Source organism: Scomber japonicus, chromosome 15, assembly GCF_027409825.1.
Source record: "Scomber japonicus isolate fScoJap1 chromosome 15, fScoJap1.pri, whole genome shotgun sequence".
Lineage (NCBI taxonomy): Eukaryota > Metazoa > Chordata > Actinopteri > Scombriformes > Scombridae > Scomber > Scomber japonicus.
In genome coordinates, this window is record NC_070592.1 from 27,718,737 (window position 1) to 27,741,732 (window position 22,996).

A 22,996-nucleotide genomic window follows, 5' to 3' on the forward strand; every position below is an offset into this window, starting at 1 on the left:
TTAATTTTAGGTGGACAACATGTTCAAACAGAGCTTGTAATAATTACTATGCAATCTATCTATCTACCTATCTTATCTATCTATCTATCTATCTATCTATCTATCTATCTATCTATCTATCTATCTATCTATCTATCTATCTATCTTATTCACTGCTGACTATTCACCTAACTCTCTCTCTCTCTCTTCCCACTAGGCACTGAGTATCAATTGTAAGTCAAAGACATTAAGAAAGAACATTTTGTGTCAATTACACTTGGAGACCTGAACCAGACCCGAGCCTAAAGATGAATGGATCAGGCAGGATGAACTCTAATCCAGAGCAAAGCCTTTCTTACAGAGTGATAAAGTTAATATAAAATACAAATGTAGAACTAAGACTTATACATTTATGCGCCTTACTGGAACATAATTCAGTTAACATAACATGTCCTTACTCTTGCAATTTAATAATCAGGGAGTGAATCTTATTGTGATTTCTTTACTACATCAGATAAACACGCACATAGTCATAAAAGGGCACGTGCACAAAGTACAATTAGATATCATGAAGTCACTTCCTCAGTTGATGCAATCTTGCATGTGGTAAGTTTGTACTACACCAAATTAAAACTAAAACATTAAAAAAGTGTACCATGATATCACGGGGCTCGCTTGAAATCAGTGCTGAAATGTCTGTGTGAGATGGAAAATCTGCAGGCTCGTTGTTCTCATGATTTAACAGTGAATTCAACTGATAATGTTCACTGATGAAACCATTGCACTGATGCAACAGTACCGGCTATTGCGTGCCGGCGCCAGGATGCTGCGTTAAGATCAGGAAACAGAAAATAGCGACTCAGCCTTCACAATAAAATCACTTTTTACCAACTCACGTCTCACACTTTTTCACGCCAAGAACCTTGCATGTGTTTTAGGTCAAAGTCTTTCTTTTATACAGTCTATAGTCAAAGTAACTCAAAATGATGGAGCATGTCACAAATAAAGACCTCAATAAATGTGATGCTGGTGGTACAAGGAAACATTACAATTAATAATATAACCAATTCTAACAAATACAATGTTTTACTGCGATATGGTTTAAGTCATCAGTGATATATTTCATTCATTTTAGATTTTCGGGTTATGTGTTTTTGGCGCTAGGCGCGTGTTCTCTTATTGTGAAAAATCAATGAATAATTCCGGATATATATTAAATGGGACGCCTCATCACTACTGCTCATCTTTGCTGAGGAGTGACTACGGTCTGCCGTTCTCTACAGGAATCATAAGTCTTAAAGGACAAGGTAAGTTCAGTCATTATATCTACATGGATGATATACACAGGACTGTAGACCAGTTACGAAATAATGGGATGTTTGTTAAAATTGGGTGTATAGCAGCATGTTATAGTAGACCAAACCTATCCGGTGTTTTAAGGTTGACGTACACGTGTTAGCATCCGCCCGACTAGACAGAATACACTTAAGGAGAATAGAAGATGGTGCAGTTTGTCTGTTAAATGGGGAAAAAAGTGCTGCTGGGTTTACGCCGAGTTGAAGAATAAAAGTCATTCATTTATGAAAAGTCCATCCCACATTAGTAGCTGTTACAGTGTTTGTCCATAATCAAAGCAAATGTTTAATTTGTAGATTTTTTTAATGCGGTTTGGTAGAAGGTGCCCTCGATACAGGAGAATGGCGTTTACTATTTCGTTAGCTACATGAAACTGTACACCTAGCCCTAAAAAGCTCAGTCTGCAGTCTGTTCAACACAATGATTGGCACTGTGTCCACTTCTATTTAGCTCATATTCAGGTGGTCAGTGATGTTGCTGAAACTCATTTTTATATGGTGAATTCATTTCGTGAATTCGTTTAAACACAAAGTTCATTTACAAGAAAACTTACTTTACTTAATAAAAGATAGAATTCTTATTTAATAATTGGTTACTTTCAGTCACCACGTGCGTTGGCATTCATACAAAAATGATCTTAGATTAGAAGCGGAAAATCAAGTTCAATCGTCATCAGTCGTGCTGCATTCAATGAACCAGGGAATTTATAATTTTTATGTATCTGTAATGGAACAGTGTGATACTAAAAAAAATGTCCCATAAGCGAGCAGGAGATGATATTTCCTCATTCCTCTGCCTGGAATTGTCAGTGCATGTTTAAGGTTCATGATGTAAGATTTATGCACTATTGCCTTAAACTCTCATGTGGCTGTGTTGCTCTATGGAGCATATGTGTGTGTTATATTCTAATTTGGTTAACGGAAGCTTCATAAAATTCACAACTCAAATATCTAACATTGTTTTATTCTTTCACAAATGATAAAAACAAGTAGCTTTTGATGCTAGACTTAATTTAGTTTGAATATGAGTTATTTTACATTTCAGATGATAAACTGCTTACTAACCAACACTCTCTTTTTGTCCATGTGTCTTCTCTCTCCACAGATTGGACATGTGTGGTATATGGGCCTTGTTTGGCAGTGATGAGTGCCTGTCAGTTCAGTGCACCAGCGCCATGAAGATAGCTCACAGGGGCCCTGACGCCTTCCGCTTCGAGAACGTCAATGGCTTCACCAACTGCTGCTTTGGCTTCCACCGCCTGGCTATCGTGGACCAGCTGTATGGCATGCAGCCGCTGCGCATCAAGAAGTTTCCCTTCTTGTGGCTCTGCTACAACGGAGAGATTTACAACCATCTCACGGTAAGGAGATGCTACCTGCTGCTCTGAAGCCATTCCCACCGTCTTGTCAAGCTTTCCAAACACACACAGTTTGGACACTAAAACGCCATATTTAGACTGCACTTCAGGTGACCATTTGTGCTGCCAACACCTGCTGCAGATCTCAGAGTGTCTCTCAGACTGCTCAGCCACAACACAGCTGTCTGATCATAAGCACACAGCACTTTAATCAGTATGTACTGGAAACAAAAGTAGGGGAAAAAAGATGGGATTTTTGAAGCTGGAGCTGTTACGCAGTCAGTGAGCACAATCTGTTCCATCAGATGGACAACTGAAAACTGCCATACATGTTAGAATGATAGAAAGTGAGTTGAGGTTGACAACTTGTTTATAAAAAGATTTAGAGAAAGAATTTATCACTGAGGGAAATTTGCCTTGAACACAAAATGCTGCTGCTGCACAGTACCAAATAATTCAGCAGTAATGCATGCTGTCCAGCTTCTAAGTAGATAAAAAGTAGCTGTAATAAATGACTCATACTAAAAATCAATAAATACAAAGGAAAACATAAAACTCTGCATCATCCAGCCCTAAAATACATTGTTACATGCAATCTGTGCAACACACTGAATTCCACTGTGTCCACTTCTATTTAGCTCATATTCAGGTGTTCAGTGATGTTGCTGACATGTGTTTATATGATAAATGAATATTCAGACATATCGCCCATATGTCTGAGTTCACTGCTGAATCGGCACATTTTTAAACAACTTTGTCCAGCCCCCCTGTTGTCCTCAGGTCACATTTGAGCCAGGAGGACAACAGGTGTTATATCAAAAATGAAGTACACTTTCATTTAAATGAGGCCTATTAACCATCATTTCCAATAATATGTGTAAAAGCTGTGGTAATAAGTTAGAATGAAGTTGACTAAAAAGGTCTAACACTGTTTTATAAATAGTCAAACCAGACCGGGTAAATTGAGACCCAGGAGGACCAAAGTTGCCCAGTCAGCAGGAGGACAACAGGAGGGTTAGAGCATAAAGAGAAACTGCATCTACGGCAGGAGTCGCTCTTTACTGTGTTCCCACATTCACCACACAGAACAGCACCAAACCAGCTAGTTTGACTTAGGGCTGGACGATTATGGCAAAAATCATAATCACGATTATTTTGATCGATATTGAAATCGCGATTATAAAAGACGATTATTCATAGATTTGTAAACATAAGCATTTATTGATCCACCAGAACTCAACTTGAAATATATTTGAACAGCACAACCAGAAATAAATTAGAATCAAGAAAAATATATATGATATATAATGATAAATGTAAATAATAATAGCAATATGTAAAAACAATAAATAAAAATAAATTGATCATGTTGCCATGGTGACACCATGATCGTGTGCACTGTGTCAAGCAGTTCACACGCTCTCAGGCCACACCTGTCATTTCTCACGCTGAGAAGTGATAGATCCCACCGCACAGACATTAATATATTATGTAATCCATACATCCCAACTCTCTGCATATTGATAGCTGCTCCCTGACGACCGCACATGAGACACAATCTCCTGGAGTCTGGAGTGAACGAGCAAGAGAGCGCGCTAGAGAGTGACTGCGGGCGCTTGTGTGTGTGTGTGTGTGTGTGTGTGTGTGTGTGTGTGTGTGTGTGTGACTCTCAATGCAGCGCGTGTGAGAGCGCAGTGTCCTGATAGCTGTGTGATCTCACGCCAAACTTTTCATGAAACTTAAGAGCAGTGAAGATGTCCCAGTCCTACCTTTCTTCTTGTCAACCAAAGGCCTTTCTGTCACTTTAAATCTCTTAGATCTGCGCAGAAACACACCGTTCCTCCAGCGGGTCTAACATAAGGGGCGGGACACAGAACTTACTGGGAAAGACGGGGGCGCTGGATTTATGTCACAGGTGCGCCGCGCCGGGCGGAACAATAATCGTTTTATGTCGATTATTACGTTTTTATAATCGCGGGAGGCCAAAATCGATATCGCGATTAAAATTCGATTAATCGTCCAGCCCTAGTTTGACTTTTGTGCCCCTGATTTGAAGTGTAACTACACCCAGGCAAACAATCCTCCTCACTCTGTGACACACTGACCTTGACAATGCCCGTCTGACTGCTGCTCAAGCTCGAGAAATATTTTGCACGTGGCTGATTATCTTTCATTGATGCTCAGTTCAGCTTTTGTTCAACAGGAATCCACTATTGGATTAAGGGGGAATTTGAAATAATTTAATTTTGCTCCACAAATGCAAAAAGACTGACTGGAGAGAACTCAAGCCCATAATGTAGATTTTGTCTATTCAAATGTTTTTTTAGTGATAAAGAAGTAAGAATGTTTATGTGAAGAAACCTAAAATAACCACTACATTTCTCCACTTTTCTCCCAGCTGAAGAAGGAGTTTGATTTCGATCACCAGACCAAAGTGGACGGTGAGATTCTGCTCCATCTGTATGATCGCTTCGGCATCGAGAAGATGTCTTCCCTCCTGGACGGTGTCTTCGCTTTCATTTTGCTGGACACTGCCAACAGAAAAGTCTTCCTGGGAAGAGACACGTATGGCGTGAGGCCTCTGTTCAAACTCCTCACTGACGATGGATTCCTGGCAGTCTGCTCAGAAGCTAAAGGTAACCGGCTGGTTTCTTATCATCAAATCACATGTTTAACACTTATTTTTTGTTTGTTTTTGCATTGCTTAACTTGTTTTTTAAATTTTATTTCAGGTCTTATAGATATCAACCATGCAATGTCCACCCCTGCCAACATCGTCCCCTTCCTCCCTGGGCACTACGAGGTCTTTGATTTGAAGCAGAATGGCAAAGTGAAGTCTATTAAGATGGAGCCGTTTCACTGCTGCACAAAAGAGCCTGCTCATGCTGTCTACGACATGGCGGAGAGACTACCAACAAGTATGTGTTCATCACTTACATTGTGTCTCAAATCTGGTTTTTCTGTATTTAAACTTCATATTTTGATTACATTAGTGCGTTCACACTAGGGCTGAACGATTTATCGTTTTCTGATAGAAATTGCGATTTCAGACAACGCAATCATGTGATCGCCAAAGCTGCGTTTTTTGCAGCGCTCCTGACTGACCCAGGATCTGTTGTGTCAACTATTTTACACATACATGCTGTCTCCCTACCATCCTGCCAAGCTCACCAATCAGAAGCGGCATGCTAGGTCACGCTAACCAATCAGTATTAACCGGCTCCTTAATTATAATTATTCAGAAATAGCTTCAGCTGGACCAGAAGCGGAGTTAAGGGATTTAATCCCCAAGAAAACCAGCACGTCCGTCATTTGAGAGTGTTTCGGGTTTGAGGCTGCAGACGTGCACCAGAAACAGGTACTGTGCAAAACCTGTCGCGCTAAAGTTGCAACATCCAGAGGAAACACAACCAATTTGTACCAGCACTTGAAAAATCAACACAAGCATTTGCATGACGAGTGCATGACGAAAAAGTCCGTAACTCCGTATGATAAGAGCAGCGGAGACACAGAGAGGTGTCCCGCACCTACTTCAACCAGGTTGCCATCCCACAGCTGTATGCAGAGTGTAAATGCTGGCTTTCTTGACAAAAAATGTAAAGAGTGATGTAAAGATGTCAGGGAAGCGGGTATTATTGTTGATTAAGTACTTTTGGGATTTTATTTGTTCTGCACTTCACCCTGACTTGTAGTGTCAGCCTTTGTTTAAAAAAAGATATTTGAGTTTTATTTTATTACCATCTTAATATACAGTAGGGTTGAATAAAGTACCTTAACTGCTGCTATAGATGTTGATAAGCTAGCTCTCTTGAGCCATAAAAGACTGACCTTGACCTACCTACTTGACTGTTGGGCAAGATCCTTTTGTCCTTTATTGGAATTGTTGAATTTTGTTTTTCTTATTAGTCATTTAACATTGTTTAGTTTTTTTGGAATTTTTTTGTATTCTATTTAACTTTTTTTTTTTTTTTTTTAAATTAACACAATTAAGGATTTTTTGCAGTACTCTTTTAGTTATTCATTTGTAATAACTGCCATTGGTCTTTAGTTTTCATCCTTGCATTAGAGTAATAGCATTTAATGTTTTAATGTTACTGTACATTGTGAATATTGCACTGAAGCTTGATTTGAAGGAAATCGTGAATGAAATCGAAATCGCAATATCTGCCAGAAAAATCGCAATTAGATCTTTTCCTAAAATCGTTCAGCCCTAGTTCACACTGAGAAGTATGGGGAAATGCAGTGAACTATGAGTATCTGGATGGTGCACCCAAAACAGTTGAGTTTCTAACTATGGACACTTCTCACGATCTCCTCAACGGTCACCATCTTGACTATATAGCAGGAGGGGACAGACCACTTTTCAAACAGGAAATGGCGGCCAAGGACGTTGTAACTACAGTGAACATGGCCACATCACATAAACGTAAACTATACGTGTGTTTTTGTACCACTCTACTGTTGTTACACATAAGCCATCAGTAGGTTTATTGGGTTCATTTAGACGTCTGTAATGATTTGGTACCACAAATCATAATGCTAACCCTAAATTGCTAACTAGCTAATCATTATTTCCCTGAAGTGTTTGCCGTGTTTGATACTAATACTAACCTGTCGAAATATGTGCACTGCAAGTAAGTACTGTGTACACGGTGTACCAACAGAAATGTGTGATTTGAGACGCAGGCTTTGTCTGTTTCGTTAGCTGATTAGCATTTTCTACAACACTATTTTAAATGTGATGTGTTTTCAGGTTTTGACGAGGAAACGGTGAAAAGCAACATCAGAATCCTGTTTGAGAATGCTGTCAGGAAACGTCTCATGGCTCACAGGAGAATCGGTTGTCTTCTGTCAGGTAATGAACATTCCTTCCATTTACATACTGAAACAGCACCGTTAGCTAACTAACGTTTACATCTTCTGTGATAATAACTCGCTTTATTTCAGGGATGTCAACCTCATTTTCATTCAACCGCCACATACAGCCCAATTTGATCTCATGTGGGCCGAATTATTAAAAAGATGGGGGGGGGGGGGGGGAAAGGGAGGAAGGACAAATGGAAGGAAGAAAGAAAAGAAGGGAGGAAGGAAGATAGAAAGTCAAGAAGGAAAAAGGAAGGAAGGAAGGTTGGAAAAGAATACTGGAAGGGAAAAAAAGACAGGAAGGAAAGTGTTTGACACCCCTGTTTTATTTCAACATAAAGTAACATTAATGCCTTGGGTAACAAAAAAGACAGTATATTATTGTAGTTTCTCTGCTATTCTACCTCATGTATGAAAGGTTAGCATTTGCTGTTTTCTACCACATGACTCAGCAGTCAGTATTTTCTAGTGACTCTGCTGCATTTGTAACATCACAGCTAACAGATTCTTGTCCCAACACCTCCTCACTAACTAGTGGGTGTGAGCTAACAGAGAGAAATGCCTTTCACATTACACACCATGGTTTCATTGCCCTGTGAGACCAAACACTGTCACTGTGAAATGAATTCACACGCTAGCGGCTAGCCATAACAGCCCACCGGTTAGCCTGCACGCTATCTTTTTTCAACTAGCTATCGTTAACAAACCAGCTAGCTCAGTCGCTAACTGAAACAGTACAACACAGTTTAAGTGTTGTATTTTGTTATTATTACTATTAACTCCTGACTGTAAACCAGACCTTTTTAGTGGAGCTCTTTATAAAGCAACAGTGACTGTTTTTAGAGACACACTTGAAAAATTGGACTTAATCTGAATGGCATAAATTGCTAAAGTAATGCCAAAGCTAAAAAACAAACCAAAAAAAACAGAAGGCTAAATTATGCAGAAGTATACACATCAAATATCTTGTTGTTGTTGTTGTTGTTGTTGTTGTTATTATTATCATTATAATAAGAATAATAATAATAATGATATAATATAAAACACAGGCCAATTCTGTCCAATCATGTAATTAGCTCTTATTAAGCAGCACATTAACCTGTTATGTTGTCATTAGATAAGCCTGAATTTAGCTATTTCTTTGAAATCATTACTGATGCAAGAGATTGGAAATAGACTTGTTTGTATTAATGAACTTCCTCCATGTTGTCCATGTATCAGGTGGTCTGGACTCTAGTTTGGTTGCTGCTACACTGGTGAAACTGGCCAAAGAGGAGAAGCTGCAGTATCCCATCCAGACATTCTCCATCGGCTCAGAGGACAGTCCTGACATCATAGCTGCACGCAAGGTCAGTTTACTTTGCTATTTCTCAGCTTTTTAATACAGTTGATTTAAATCAATTGTGGAAGAAATAAAAAAACTTAGTTTGTTTTTAAGTCGGTTGTTTTTGCATTTTTCAGGTTGCCGCCTTCATCGGCAGCGAGCACCACGAGGTGAACTTCACCGCAGAAGAAGGCATCCAGGCTGTAGAGGAAGTCATCTTCCACCTGGAGACCTATGACATCACCACCATACGTGCCTCTGTTGGTGAGTGTAAAATGAAGCTTTACAGGAAACGTTTGGCATATAGAGAGTGTGTGTGTGTGTGTGTGTGTGTGTGTGTGTGTGTGTGTGTGTGTGTGTGAGAGAGAGACACCAAAAACGATCATTTAAAACTGCAACTGGACCAACTAGCAAAAATTAATCTATGAAATTAAAATAAAACTAGTTATAAAGAAATATGACCATGATTGTAGCCTCATAAAAAATATATGATAATTTGCTTTCATTTCAATATTGTACAAAAAAATTAAAAACAGTTGGCCTTCAAAATGAACATGGAGCTGAATCAGCAGCAACATGATGAACCTTACAAATGGATATAAAGCAGCACTGTTATACTGGGTGACACTGTACAGGAGTACCAAAGAAAGTGGTAGTGATGTAGGCTATTAGGTTTTACACACACACACACGCACACACACACAGAGGGTGGTGTAATGATACTGTTAAGTGCTTGAATAGAAGCATTTTCTACTTCTGTACATTAAAGTAAAATATCACTGAACAGGCTGTTTTGTTTGAAGAGAGTGATTGTAAGCATTTGCATGGAAACATTATATGGCTCTGCACTTCACATTGTTGCTGATTCACGTGCTCACTGATGTGAGAAATGTGTCTGGGTATGCTGCATCACTGCATTCCTCTTCCTCCTGTTTGGCTCGTTTGAATTACAGTGAAATCCAGAGAGATTAGTGAAATGGTCAGCAGGTTCAACATATGGGAGGGATTTTATTTTTCTTATGGTTTAATTTTATATTGCAAAGAGTGTACATATTAAGTGTATATATGGTTTATATTGCTCAGCCCTACTGCAGTGTATGTAGATAGGAGTGAAGCCATTGGTTGACTGGTGTGCAGCACAACATTCAATTAAACATTTCTTCAAAAACCTTTGTTACCTTTTTAAAGGATCCACAATACATTACAATCACTCCTATGGACTATCTCTGTGTAACTGAATGTGTTTCTGCTTCCTCTTCTGCAGGTATGTACTTGGTGTCAAAGTACATCAGGGAGAAGACGGACAGTGTGGTGATCTTCTCTGGAGAGGGTTCAGATGAGCTGACTCAGGGATACATTTACTTCCACAAGGCAAGTCCTCCTCTAATCCATCACAAACTATTATCATTTTTGTAAATAATTAATTCAATTTATTTCAGGGAATGTGGTCAGCATTATTTGGAATCTTTTTCTTGAACTAACATAATATGTTCCTCATCCAGGCTCCAAATCCCAAAACAGCAGCAGAGGACAGTGTTCGCCTGATGAAGGAACTCTACCTGTTTGATGTCCTCCGTGCTGATCGCACCACTGCTGCACACGGGTAACACTATCCACCTCATCCCAACCACTGCATTACAATCACTAGCCCACTGGCTGTGTGAAGTCTGACCCGAGTTTTTTTTGACTCATTCAGTATTGAAAGTGTTCAGTGACCCACTGTCAGGTCAACCCGTTATGCACACACACAGTCATATCAGTGGAGAGCAGTAATGTGCACTACAAACTGTTATCAAGCTGTCTTTTTTAAATACAAGCCTTTGGGAGTGACACAGTGTGTAACAAATGTTCCTTCCAACTTTTAAGTTCAAAGTGTGTACGTGCGCCCGCTGCATGAGCCATGCAGTATCATCCTCTACTCAGACCATTGTGGATCAGACAGATCATTTTCCTGCTTTATAACCACTGCATCACAACCACTGCATCATAACCACTGCATCGCAACCACTGCATCGCAACCACTGCATCGCAACCACTGCATCGCAACCACTGCATTATAATCACTGCATCGCAACCACTGCATTGTAACTACTGCATCGCAACCACTGCATCGCAACCACTGCATCACAACCACTGCATTGTAACTACTGCATCACAACCACTGCATCGCAACCACTGCATCACAACCACTGCATTGTAACTACTGCATCGCAACCACTGCATCACAACCACTGCATTGTAACTACTGCATCGCAACCACTGCATTGTAACCACTGCATCGCAACCACTGCATCGCAACCACTGCATCACAACCACTGCATCACAACCACTGCATTATAATCACTGCATCGCAACCACTGCATTGTAACTACTGCACCACTTGTTTCAGTGACATCAGCTGACAATTAATGTTAATTAGTTCGACTGAACTGGAATGTTCAATTTTAGCAGTCTTGATTAATTGAACCACTAAAAGGAAATCAAGTGTCAGAAGTAAAAGATAAAGTGATCTTAAACAACAAATTGGTTGGAAACAATCAACAGTTAAATTAATAATGTATTATGATAGAGCAGTTATGTGATTGATTAATTAAAGCTTAATAACCAACTGCAGGAGTGAAAGCCACGAAAAGTAACAAGGTAATACTGGATTTGATGAGCGAGGAAGAACATTTTTTTTTTTTTAATTTGGAACAATGAAATTGTCATCACTGATTAATACTATAATACTATATATTTTGGGTTTGTGTCATACTTTTTTCTTATCAACTCATCTGAAGTTCCTTTTTTTTTTTTTTTCTTCATTCAGTCTGGAACTCAGAGTACCTTTCCTGGACCACAGATTCACAGCGTACTACCTCTCCCTGCCTGAGGAGATGAGGGTTCCTAAGGTCAGTTCATTTGTACTCAAAACAGTCGAGTCACCTTTTGGTTAGTTTACTAGCATTGCCTTGTAATAACAGTGTTTTTGTGTGTGTAATTCAGAATGGAGTGGAGAAGCATCTGTTGAGAGATGCTTTCAAAGGTCTGAACTTGATCCCTGATGAGATCCTGTGGAGACGTAAGGAAGCCTTCAGTGATGGTATGATGTCAGTGAAGAAGTCCTGGTACACCTGCCTGCAGGAGCATCTAGAATCTGTGGTACGTTGAGCAATAACACACACATCACACAACACACACAGATAAGCTCATGTAGATTATTATAACCTACATTTATATTTATTTCAATATAAATGGACTGTTTTCTCCTCCTTTGTTTTAATTTAAACAATTTAATTAGATAGTTTGACTATTATCACTCTAATCTTTCACTGTCACACAGAGGTTTAGTTAATTCCGGAACTCTCTGAATTCAGATCATTTATTCATTGGAAAACATAATAATAAACTTTATTAAACTATTCACATAATACAATTGTAAATACGCTCCGAGTTCTGTGCCAAGTTTCCTGACATTCCACACTGAAAAGTCCACACAAGCAAAATCTACAATAACACTGACTCTTTGAAACAGAGGCAACAATGTCTGCTTCACAGCATTGTTCCATTCTCTCCTGACTGGTCAGGCATGGAAAACTGAGCCATACAAAGTGTATTGAAATGATTAATAGTAGAGCCCGACCAATACGGGATCTTTGGGACTGATGCCGATACCGGGAATAAAAGACTTCACATGGCCAATGATCTTCTATATACAGGACATGTACATAACCACATTTTGTGTGTTTATCTATCACTTGTGCAAAAGATACGTAATGGAGGCCATGATGTTTAAGAATGAATGAACAGTTTAAGAATAAACTTAATTTTTATAAAATGGCATCAGTGCACTGAAACAGTAAACTACTCAGGGAATTGAATATGTATAAATTAAACTTCAGTTAGGAAAAAGGATTAAATATACATAAAATGTGGCCCTATATATGTCTTAAAAAAATAATTAATTTCAATTTAATTAATTTGGAATAAACATGGATACCAATATCTGTGACAGGCCAATATTGGCTGATAATATCGGTAGGCTCTAATTAATAGTGCGCTGGCACGGTATTCTCTTAAAGGACTGGTTCCTGGAGCGCCCTGGTGGTCAGTGGTTAAAGCGCATGCCACATAATGGCATGGTTCGAATCCAGCCAGGGACCTATGCTGCAGGTCATTCCCTTCTCTCTGTTTCCTGTCGGCATCTCTGTCACATACTACCTAAAGGCAAAAAACCCAAAATAAAGCTTAAAAGAAAAAAGGGAGTGGTTCCTGATACTGAGGACAGCAAATACAGCCTCTTTCTTGATAAAAGCACCAAGTGTGGCCTCAAAAGGGAGACTCAGCAGAGACGTTTCTCCATTCTCACTGCTTCACTCACATTCACCGTCACTTTTCTGCTGCTCGCTCTCTCACACTCATTACACACACATTACACACTGCTCTGTTCCTTTTTAAAGAAGCTACATTACATTAGAGTTTCTCTGGCAACGACACAGAGGTGGACTCACATCTTAGAACAATGCTGCACAGAGAAGCCACGAACACTGTTAATTTCCAAATGAATGGATACTTGAAGGTATTTTTGGCTTTAAAAAAAAAAAGAGATGTCTTTTTGCCTGACAGGCTTGTACAATTACAGGGGGATCACTGGAGTTGCAGTCTGCTGTTAAGACTTTTGAGGGGAACAGATGGATCTGCTTAAGCTGCTTGACTGTTTAATGAGACTTATAAAGTTTGTCTGCAGAGAAGTCATTAACCCAATGGTTAAAACTGACATACTCAAAGAGCCAACAGAAAGACACATCTCTACTATGCTTGGCTATACATTTGAGTCCAAGGCAACATCTCTCTGAGGAGGATTGTGTAAGCTATACCATCTCCTTAGCAAATGAGCTAAGAGCAAGGCTCCCAGATAATGTGGCAGTATTGCATCATGTCTTTGTCTCTATATGGGGACACTAAAATACAACAAGAGCCTGGAAGACATGACAAAACTTCCAAGCCTTCTAGGATGCTTCTCAGCCACAAGTGACACAACTACTAATAAATGGAGGTCAGCTGTCAGATGATAAACCAATTAATTGGCTTGTGCAAACATTAAAGTAACCAACTTTACATGGTGTCATGGTTAACCTGCATCAGTTATACAGTAATATGGCAGCTTACTGTATGCTGAAATCCATTCAGAAAATATTCCGATTTGATGTTACTGCCATTTTCTGAGAGCATTTTCTCACATACATGATCAAACCTGACAGATTGACTGATAGATGGACTGAATGTGACAGCAGCAGAGTTTTATCAAGTTTTTATGAACTGTTGAGTGAATTGGGATTATTAAGATTAGTAGCTTTATTTCCAGCCTGTCTGCCATGATGCATCAACTGGTTTTGTTTCATTTTTTAACTAGTATCTCTGATTAACTTACACATAGCTATGTACATACAGATTGAATTATCTTGCAAGCTGTTTTATGTGTTTTTCTCAGTAACATTGGTAGTGTATCAGTGGATTTGCATGAATCCAGAGGATCTGCTAAAATCTATTCCTTATCAGTTCAATTCTCCATATAGAAATGAAGTTCAAGAGACCATCATGTCATTCTCACAAAGACTTTACTTGACAGCTTCCCCTTGAGTGTGACAGCATAGGAAAATGACCACTGTGTGAATAGGGACTATTTACTGACTTCAGTAGTGGATTTTCAACCAAGCGGAGTACACAGTGGAGAGTCATAGTGGTAGCATCCAAAACTACAGTCTGAAACGACCAAACTTGTCAAAAGCTTAAAGAGAGAATCAAAATGAACCCTGAAACAAAGGGATACACTTCACTCCATTGATTTAAAAAACAAATAAACAAATGGTGAGACTCTTTGAAGGGTTACAGCTGAATTCAAATGTTCATCCTCCAGAATGTCAGACTGGGTCCCAACAGATTTACTTACAGATGTGACATGCTCATGTATCACTTCGACTGTATGAGGATGGAGATAAAATGAGACAGGAACATTTGTGTATAATGAAGTCTCACAATACCGATACAGACAGTCAAACATGGTACATTTCAGATTATGGCAGATGGCTTCGTACTTTAAGGAAGTGACTCAGTTTACCTGTCCATCCATTTCTCCATCTTTCGCATATTCTCATTTTGTTTTTATGGTAAATGGACTGTACTTAAATAGCACTTTTCTAGTCATTATGACCACTCAAAGCACTTTTACACTACGTCTCATTGACACATTCATACATTGATGGCAGGAGCTACCACACAGGGTGCCAACCTGCTCATCAGGAGGACACTAACCATTCATACACATTTATAAACCGTTGGCACAGCAACGGGAGCAATTTGGGGTTAAGTGTCTTGCCCAAGGACACATCAACATGTAGACTGAAGGAGCCAGGAATCAAACCTTCTGATTGGTGGACGACGGCTCTGCTTCCTGAGCCAAAGCTACTCACAAAACATACAAACTTGCTTTTCTTTTTTTATGACAAAACAATCACACTTTGAGGTCAATTCACTTGCTGTTCTGAACCGTTAAGTCATATATTATCTTCATCAGTAGATGGAGGTCACCCATTTTTTATTGTAGTGTTTACAGAAATAAATTTGAATGCATATAATGTAGAAACAGCACTTAATAGTTATTACTTGAACGTATATAATATACATTTTTATGCTGACAATATCAAGAAAACTTTAAATATGCTGCACTGTTAATTTTTTTTCTTGCTATTTTCTGGACAACACACTCTGACCTGTAGTCCCACAGTATCTGACCCGCTCTGTCTCCTCTCAGGTCAACGACACCCAGATGGAGAAAGCTCACAAGACCTTCCCTCACAACCCTCCTCTCACCAAAGAGGCCTACTACTTCAGACAAGTGTTTGAGAAGAACTTCCCCGGCCGGGCCGAGTGGCTCTCCCACTACTGGATGCCACGCTGGACCAACGCCACCGACCCATCAGCCCGCACGCTGGCTATCTATAAACCTGATAAAGACCAGTAATGGACTGGAACAGCTGTGGGGTCTGCGTCTGTCAGTCACCACTTCTCTGCTACGTGTCATTTTGTATCCCTGTCCTATTTAAATTGGAATTATTTTGATGCATCACTTGTGTCACCCTGTATGAGTTTGTCAGACTGTGATGGAGTTCATTTGTAGCTGTACTGTAAAAGGAGTTCTATGTACTCGTTACTCATTTTGCTTTGTGCAGGTGACTGAAAGCTTTCATCAGTCATTGGTTTACAGCTAAATCTAACAAACTCCATTAAAGTCTGTCAAAGAACAATAAATACTTCAACACAATCTGGTCAACAAACATCAGGGCGAGCTGAAGTGTCGGTGATATTTTCATTTTATTTAAATGACCAGTGTGTGGGATATAGTGGCATCTAGTGGCGAGATTGTAGATTGCAACCAAGTTAGTTTGTCTGTTCTGCACTACATTAGAAATATGCTGGTGTAAAGATATAAAGCACTCATTACAAGTATTGCTGTCATTTAATTAGTCACTAATTCTGAACATTAGATTCCATTTCTGCCAAATTCATTCTGCTAGATGCCACAAAATTCTACACACTATTCCTTTAAAGGACTACATGGTTGGTTTTATGTTTTGGCTCATTTCCTTACCCTTTCTTTTTTATTTTAAATTATCAGCCTTTCTTTCATAAACTGTGCTTTTACTTTCTACCTTCTAGGCAGCCATTTGTTTCACTTAATTTTATTAGGCTACCAAATGAAAATTAACCTGCAGAGACTTTGAAACTTAACTTGTGAAAGGTAATCCATCACAGCAAACACCTGGTCCTCTTTTTTGGGTACCACAAGACTTTCCAGGGTTGTCCGTCTACCTTGAGCTACTTAACCAGGTAAAATATTATTCTGACTCTACATGCTGTTAAACTGGCTTTTCTGTGGCGTCATATTATTTATTTTCATAAAAAATCTAATATAAGCCCCAGTAAAATTATGAGTGAAATGACTTGAATATTTGCCCAGATGTTTTATTTGTTGGTTTGTGTGTGTATATAGGTGCTACTACCAAAAAGGCTGATACAGCTTGTCGATTAGTATAATATGCATTTGGTGTAAAGCACATGTTTGCTTGGTTTATCACTGGGAACTGGGTCTGGCTTGTACTAGCTAGGTACTTGTTGTGTGTGCACAAGATAATGTTTGACTTAGGGTCGGACTGAAAGAAATTTACTAGCTGTTGGATTGTCCCATCAGGATTTGCAACTTAATTTAACTTTTGTAGTGATTTTTTTAATATTAAAATAAAAAGTTCAATATACAGTGATGCTTTATCTGTATGGCCAACATCTTCCAAGTGTTGAATTTAGGAGTGAACAATAAACAGTGGATTAAAAAAATAATACCTAACAATATACTGCAATTCGCCATAAACTACTTTGTCTACTCCCTATCATAACCATTATCTGTCTGACTTGCTCTCTTGTAATTGTTTCATTCTAAGAACTGTTCAAATAAATTCATCTTCTCAACACTGAAATGTAGTTTGTGTTTTTCATGCAGTACCTTTATCATCCACTAGATGGCACCCTTACCTCACACACTTACATGCACACAAATCACAAGGAATCCACAGTTTGCGAGCTGAAGTTCAACCAGTAAAGAAAATAATTTTAATATTTGTCAAACCACTATAACACACAGGTATCTGTCATTTCACACCGTATGTCCAGGTGGAGATCAGGACAGCTTTTCTGAAGTTCACTTGAAAGCCGAAATGAGAACCTGTCCCAGTGTGTTGTACTTTTAAGAACAATCAATTGCAATTGAACAGTTATGAGGCACTATACAGTGACTTTGGCAGTGCAATTTTCAGCATACCCCGAGGTATAGCCTTGCTTTGATGGTCCACAACAACATTTAGTCTTTGTGGCATGGCAGACAGTCTAGAACGGTCACAGAAACCACTAACATTAACTATGACATCACCACCCCCCCCTCCCTCCTCTTGCCCCTTTCTACCTTCTGCTGGGACAAATGAAACTGGCACAGGTACAGCACTGCTACATCACTACAATGTGGAAACAGAATCATTTTTATTTGACTAACAGCTATACACAGTTTGGAGAAAACAAAACCAGCGTAGAATAACCATCCCATGGATGAGGAATGGCTAGATGAGAAGCAGGCAGGTGAAGAGGTGACCGGTTTAGCGGCGCTTGTCGTACGTCTGTATTGTGCTCCACTCGTAGGAATCTGCAGATAGAAATGGTTGTTAGACAGAGAGCTTTACAATTACCACACATCAAGTTTATCTCATTAAAAACATGGCTGATAACATGAGGACAGTTACCAAATTCAATTACCTGGCTCCTCTTGGCTCCTTTTCCCCATCAGTCCAACAAAAGAGTTGACTTTATGCCCTTCAAAGAAAAGACATTCTCATTTGAAATAGTTCACAGAGAACAGCGTAACAACAAAATCCAAAACAAAGGTATCATTAGGCTGAAACCAGGGTCAGAACCAGTATTTTAGAAATACTGAGGTCACAAGTTCAAGTCCACCCTTGCAACCCACCTAAGAAAATAGCCTCTGAAAAACATCAGTTTTTAAAAATCTTTTCTTTTCAAATTGTATTCATTCATTTAATTGTGATACCAAATCCCTGTATTATACTTAAATGTATGTTTTTCCTCCACCTAAATCTGCTCCAGTGCTTCCCAACCTCTCTAACTCTTCTGAAAATCGTGACCACTTCAACCAAAGACTGATTATTCTTTCTCAGGTTGTTCATTTGAAGATGTAGAGGTTATATCAACTACTTATTCAAAAGAAAGAAAGCCTCACTTGAATTAAGTCTGAAAAAAATGAATCCAAACCATTTTCCTGCTTTTATCTGCTTTGATCACGTGATTCTTTGTTGGGGAAACACTCCTCCAGATGTAAATTTGATGGACAGTTGCATCTGTCAATCTCAGTAATGGATTATAATATGATCATGGGGGAGTTGGGAGGGAGGGGGGGGTCTGTATTGGATTGGGGTTCCTCTTGGGAATATTTTACATTACAGACATATATCAATATTTGCATCATACTGATATATAAAATATGCCACTCCAGTCTAAATCCTGACCTACTGGAGAAGTGTTGCTTTATGTTGATGTTTTATGTGTGGTGTAAGGACAGAAGGCATTCCTGTTAGAAGTGAGGGGGAAAAGCGTAGCTCCATCTATCCATCACAAGCGTAAACAATCCAATTTAACTCTCAGATGTCCTTGGGGCATTGATCCCAGCACTCTGCCTCACCCTAATAATGAGTGACTTATAGTCATGACTGCATAAGAGGAATAAATTAGATGGATGTATACTTACTTATTCTATACTGTGCTGTGTTGCATCACAGAGTGGGTGACTAATTTAGACAAAACAAACCCCTGACAGAGAAAAAGGGAAAATCCCCTCCTCCTCATTCTTTTTTTCCCCTTCTATGCTCTTTATCTCTCTTCTCTTTGTCACACACAGACTTCTGCTCTGGACCACCATCCACACTGACAAATTAAATTTTGCCCAGTGTTCAAAAGAAAAGCAAAAAACAGTGACTGACAGTTATCTGTGCTTGCTGTCAATTAATTAAACCCTGTGTAACCGTGCGCTCCTTTCAATTACACACTCTTTTTTGTTGTTAAATATAAATATTCAATGACTAATATAGTGGGCGAAATACGACAGGGTTTGGTTTTTCTCATTGTGTAGATACAATGCTGGCAACAACTGACTGACCTAATCCACTGTCATTTCATGTCTGTAATACTGGAGGAACATATATATACTGCCAAAAATGTCTGCTTTTTTGTCAAATATTTAATGTTGTTATAAATGCTACTTATGAAGAAAACAATATTTGATCAAATATAATGTTAGAAGAAGAGAGATTTATAAAAATCTAAAGAGAAAATCTTTATATTTCAAAAAGTCAACTTTTCATGAAATAAGACAGAGCTTTTATTTTGTTCAAAGCATTTTCAGATAATTCAGTGAGCTTTTCGAGCCTCTAATTTAAGCCTGAGACAGAGGAGCAGAGACGTAGCTTGAGGACGTTGACGTCACAGCCTCTGTATGTTTTTATAGAAAATTAGAGAGATTTTAGCGACCTGGAGGGAGTTTACATCTACATTCTAAACTTACACATAGTGGTGATATTTTCAAGGTGGATTATTTTGCTACATTTGACAACAAGATTCTAGATTTTGACAAGGCAAAAATAATCATAATAATTAAGTATGTTGAGTGGCAGAATTGACAGTTTCAGTTTCAGTAAGAAAAATCCAACTAAATAATCAATCTCTTGGTGTATAGGTGTATGGGTGGGAGGGTGTGAGGGCGGGTTGTGGGTGTCAGCAGGGACTGGTGATGTCATTATTTCTAAAATCCTGGTTATGGCTCTGTACAGGACAACTCATCGGATATGCAGATATGATTTTCACTGCACAATGAAAGATGAAGCCAAAAAATGACCAGAAATGAGGAATGATGTAATGAGGACAAATGTTTCCTGTAGTGGTGACGCTTATCTAATAAATGATCATATTGAACCATCAGTCAGAACTCTTCTACTGTTTTCCAGCTAATTTAAATGATGTCGGCGTAATTGTTTTATTTTGGGGACAGGGAAGGTTCCTTTCTTACTGACTTTTAAGGCTCAATCAGGAGACTAAAAGGACCAATGAGTGACTATACTTACTCTTGCGGGTGATCTGTGCATTTGCTGCTGCTGCTGCTGCAGGACAAAAGTACAAAGAGAAGACAAAATGAAGAAAGCAAACCAGCAGAGGGAAATAAAAACTGTCTGCCATGAGAAATGAGGCGTTACCCATAGAGCGTTTCCCCATCAGACCGATGAACTGATGTGGCCGCGGCTTTCTTGTCATCCTCAGGAGGATTTCTCTGAATGGGTCGTTGGAAAGCCAGCCGTCCTGGCAGGGGGGCAAGAAACTCAAAGTGAGACACATACACGATCACCAATAAATGCATTGAATTCTGAACTTTCTATTTCCATCTCAGGACATATTTCTACAGTATGCATTAGTCTGACAGTCTGAGATGTGAACCTGGGGGGCTAATGTCTCTGTCTGTGATTTATTGGATGGTCATTCATCTGCAGAATGGCTCCAGCCTACGGTTTTTATGGTATTGGTGGAGCGGTTTGGCACTTTTCCAAATCGCAATGTCAAACACAGGACGTGCGTTTCATATCAATGGAGGTCTGGGCTTCAGCTCCTCATACACTGCGCACATTTCATTTCCTATTGGCTGTTCTGCTCTGACACAACCATCTCCATCTTCATGTTGGGTGTTCCTCAGTCCTAAAATCTTATTTTTTATCACCTGTTACTATTACAAAAACAAAAACTTGTTGCCAGAATTAAAAAAATACAATATTTCACTGATAATATAACACTGCAGTGATTTGCTGTATTGTTTATATCTCAACATATTTGCACTGATTTTGGAGAATGATTAAAAAAACTCACAGGCAGATTTTGTTTCCAGTTTTAAGAAAAATCACCATAAAGTCTAAAAGGCTGAAGCTGAAACTTGCAGGTTGAGCTTTTTTTCAGTCAGAGAACTGCCATCAATTCGTTTAACACCTAACTATTATTACTTAGTACCAACCAAATTATGTTCTATTAAAAATATAGCTAATTGTAAGAGGAATAAAAAAAAGGAAAAAGGAAAAAAAAAAACAAAGTCCTAATATGAAACATCTGGATCAATGTCCCATAAAAGCTGACAGGTGTAATACTTTATCTCATTATTATTGCTCTAGTTTTTTTTACAGAAATACACAACACTTTAGACAGATTTAGACAGGTTTTACTATAGTAAATATTCTGCTGTGTAATTCGATGCTGGGATTAACTTTATTTCAGTAAAAGGACTTCCCTAATTTAAAAAGATGCTGTCAGTTTTATCACAATATACATATTTTGGTAAAAGAAACTTAATTAAAGTAGCTGCAGATTTACACAAGTTTAATTCAAGAAAAGAAAATAACTCGTACAGACTAGACACATAATAATCATAAAGTGGCATTTATGAATAGAGAAGTTTTCTAGTAAAGATAATCTACCTGTATTTGATGGCTGTTCGTCCAGTAGTCAGCCTCTTCTTTTGGGTCGCTCTCGCAAAATACTTGGGCGACGGCAAAAAGAGCCATTAAAACTGGAAAAAGCAGCAACTTCATGATGCCAAACGCAGTTTTCTTCAGATAAATAAGTCGTTATATGAAAAATATCTGTCAATAAACAGCTACAATTACAAAACAAAGAAACAAACAAAAAAACAAAATGAGTAAAGGTCTGAGGCACGAGTAGCTCTACCGTGCGCGCACTGCTTCTTCCGTTACAGTTTAACAGTAGTCCATAGCGCGTGCGTGCGTCAAAACGCTGTGCCTTGCTCTCGCGCCACTGTTTCCAAAGCTCTCCGCGCGCTCAGCCTCTGTTGCTACTTCTTGGGTCTCGTGCGTCCTCCTGTCCAGAAAAGCCTCGCATGCGCTCCTATATAGCGGTCTAAGCAGGGTTGCTTAGTAACGCCATTACAGTAGTGTGATTACTCGCGCCAATGATACTTCAATTAGTTACAGTTGCCAGTGAAAGCACTTCTGTTATCACGAGCTGTAAACTATGTGCGTCATTGGAAAGTCTCCATATTAAAGTAAGTCTGAATGTCTGTCTAAATGATCATCTATACTCAGACACGCAGTGGGTCACCATAACTGTGATACAGCACTCATTCATAAACATTGTTAAGGGCTTCAGGCTCATATAGCTTAAGTCTACTTATTCATAACATCATATCTGGGAAGAGAATGGATAGTAATTAAGGTAGTACTTGGAATAGATATTAAACAGTGGAGGGACATTATTGTTAGATCACGTTTCCACTCTCGCTATAACGCGCACTAGGTGGTTAAGGACGTCATCAGTGGCGATTTTAGACCCTTTTATGGGTCTTTTTAGGGGTGCTCAAGTCTCCCTAAATTTGATCTCAGCACCCCTAAAAAAATATTATTGTATTTTTTCCCCCTAAAAATGAATTGTTGTTGTGAGCCTGTCTGTTAGAGATGGGACAAGCACTTATGCTACAG

The 22,996-nt window shown here is 38.9% G+C and overlaps 2 protein-coding genes across 2 annotated transcripts; one reads left to right on the forward strand and one right to left on the reverse strand.

Annotated features, from left to right (window-relative positions):
* The first annotated feature begins 1,210 nt into the window (after nucleotides 1-1,210).
* asns (asparagine synthetase) lies at nucleotides 1,211-17,389 on the forward strand. Its single transcript, XM_053334012.1, has 12 exons — nucleotides 1,211-1,286; nucleotides 2,440-2,695; nucleotides 5,091-5,328; nucleotides 5,425-5,610; nucleotides 7,446-7,547; nucleotides 8,777-8,904; nucleotides 9,017-9,143; nucleotides 10,144-10,250; nucleotides 10,382-10,482; nucleotides 11,689-11,770; nucleotides 11,865-12,020; nucleotides 15,670-17,389. Exons 2-12 carry the CDS (start codon nucleotides 2,447-2,449, stop codon nucleotides 15,877-15,879), a joined length of 1,686 nt encoding a protein of 561 aa, XP_053189987.1. The 5' UTR covers nucleotides 1,211-1,286; nucleotides 2,440-2,446; the 3' UTR covers nucleotides 15,880-17,389.
* A 669-nt stretch (nucleotides 17,390-18,058) lies between these two features.
* Nucleotides 18,059-22,093, reverse strand: tac1 (tachykinin precursor 1). The gene is made up of 5 exons (XM_053334552.1): nucleotides 21,980-22,093; nucleotides 20,720-20,822; nucleotides 20,591-20,614; nucleotides 18,216-18,272; nucleotides 18,059-18,105 (listed from the first exon to the last, which is right to left on the reverse strand). Exons 1-5 carry the CDS (start codon nucleotides 22,091-22,093, stop codon nucleotides 18,059-18,061), a joined length of 345 nt encoding a protein of 114 aa, XP_053190527.1.
* Nucleotides 22,094-22,996: the final 903 nt, after the last annotated feature.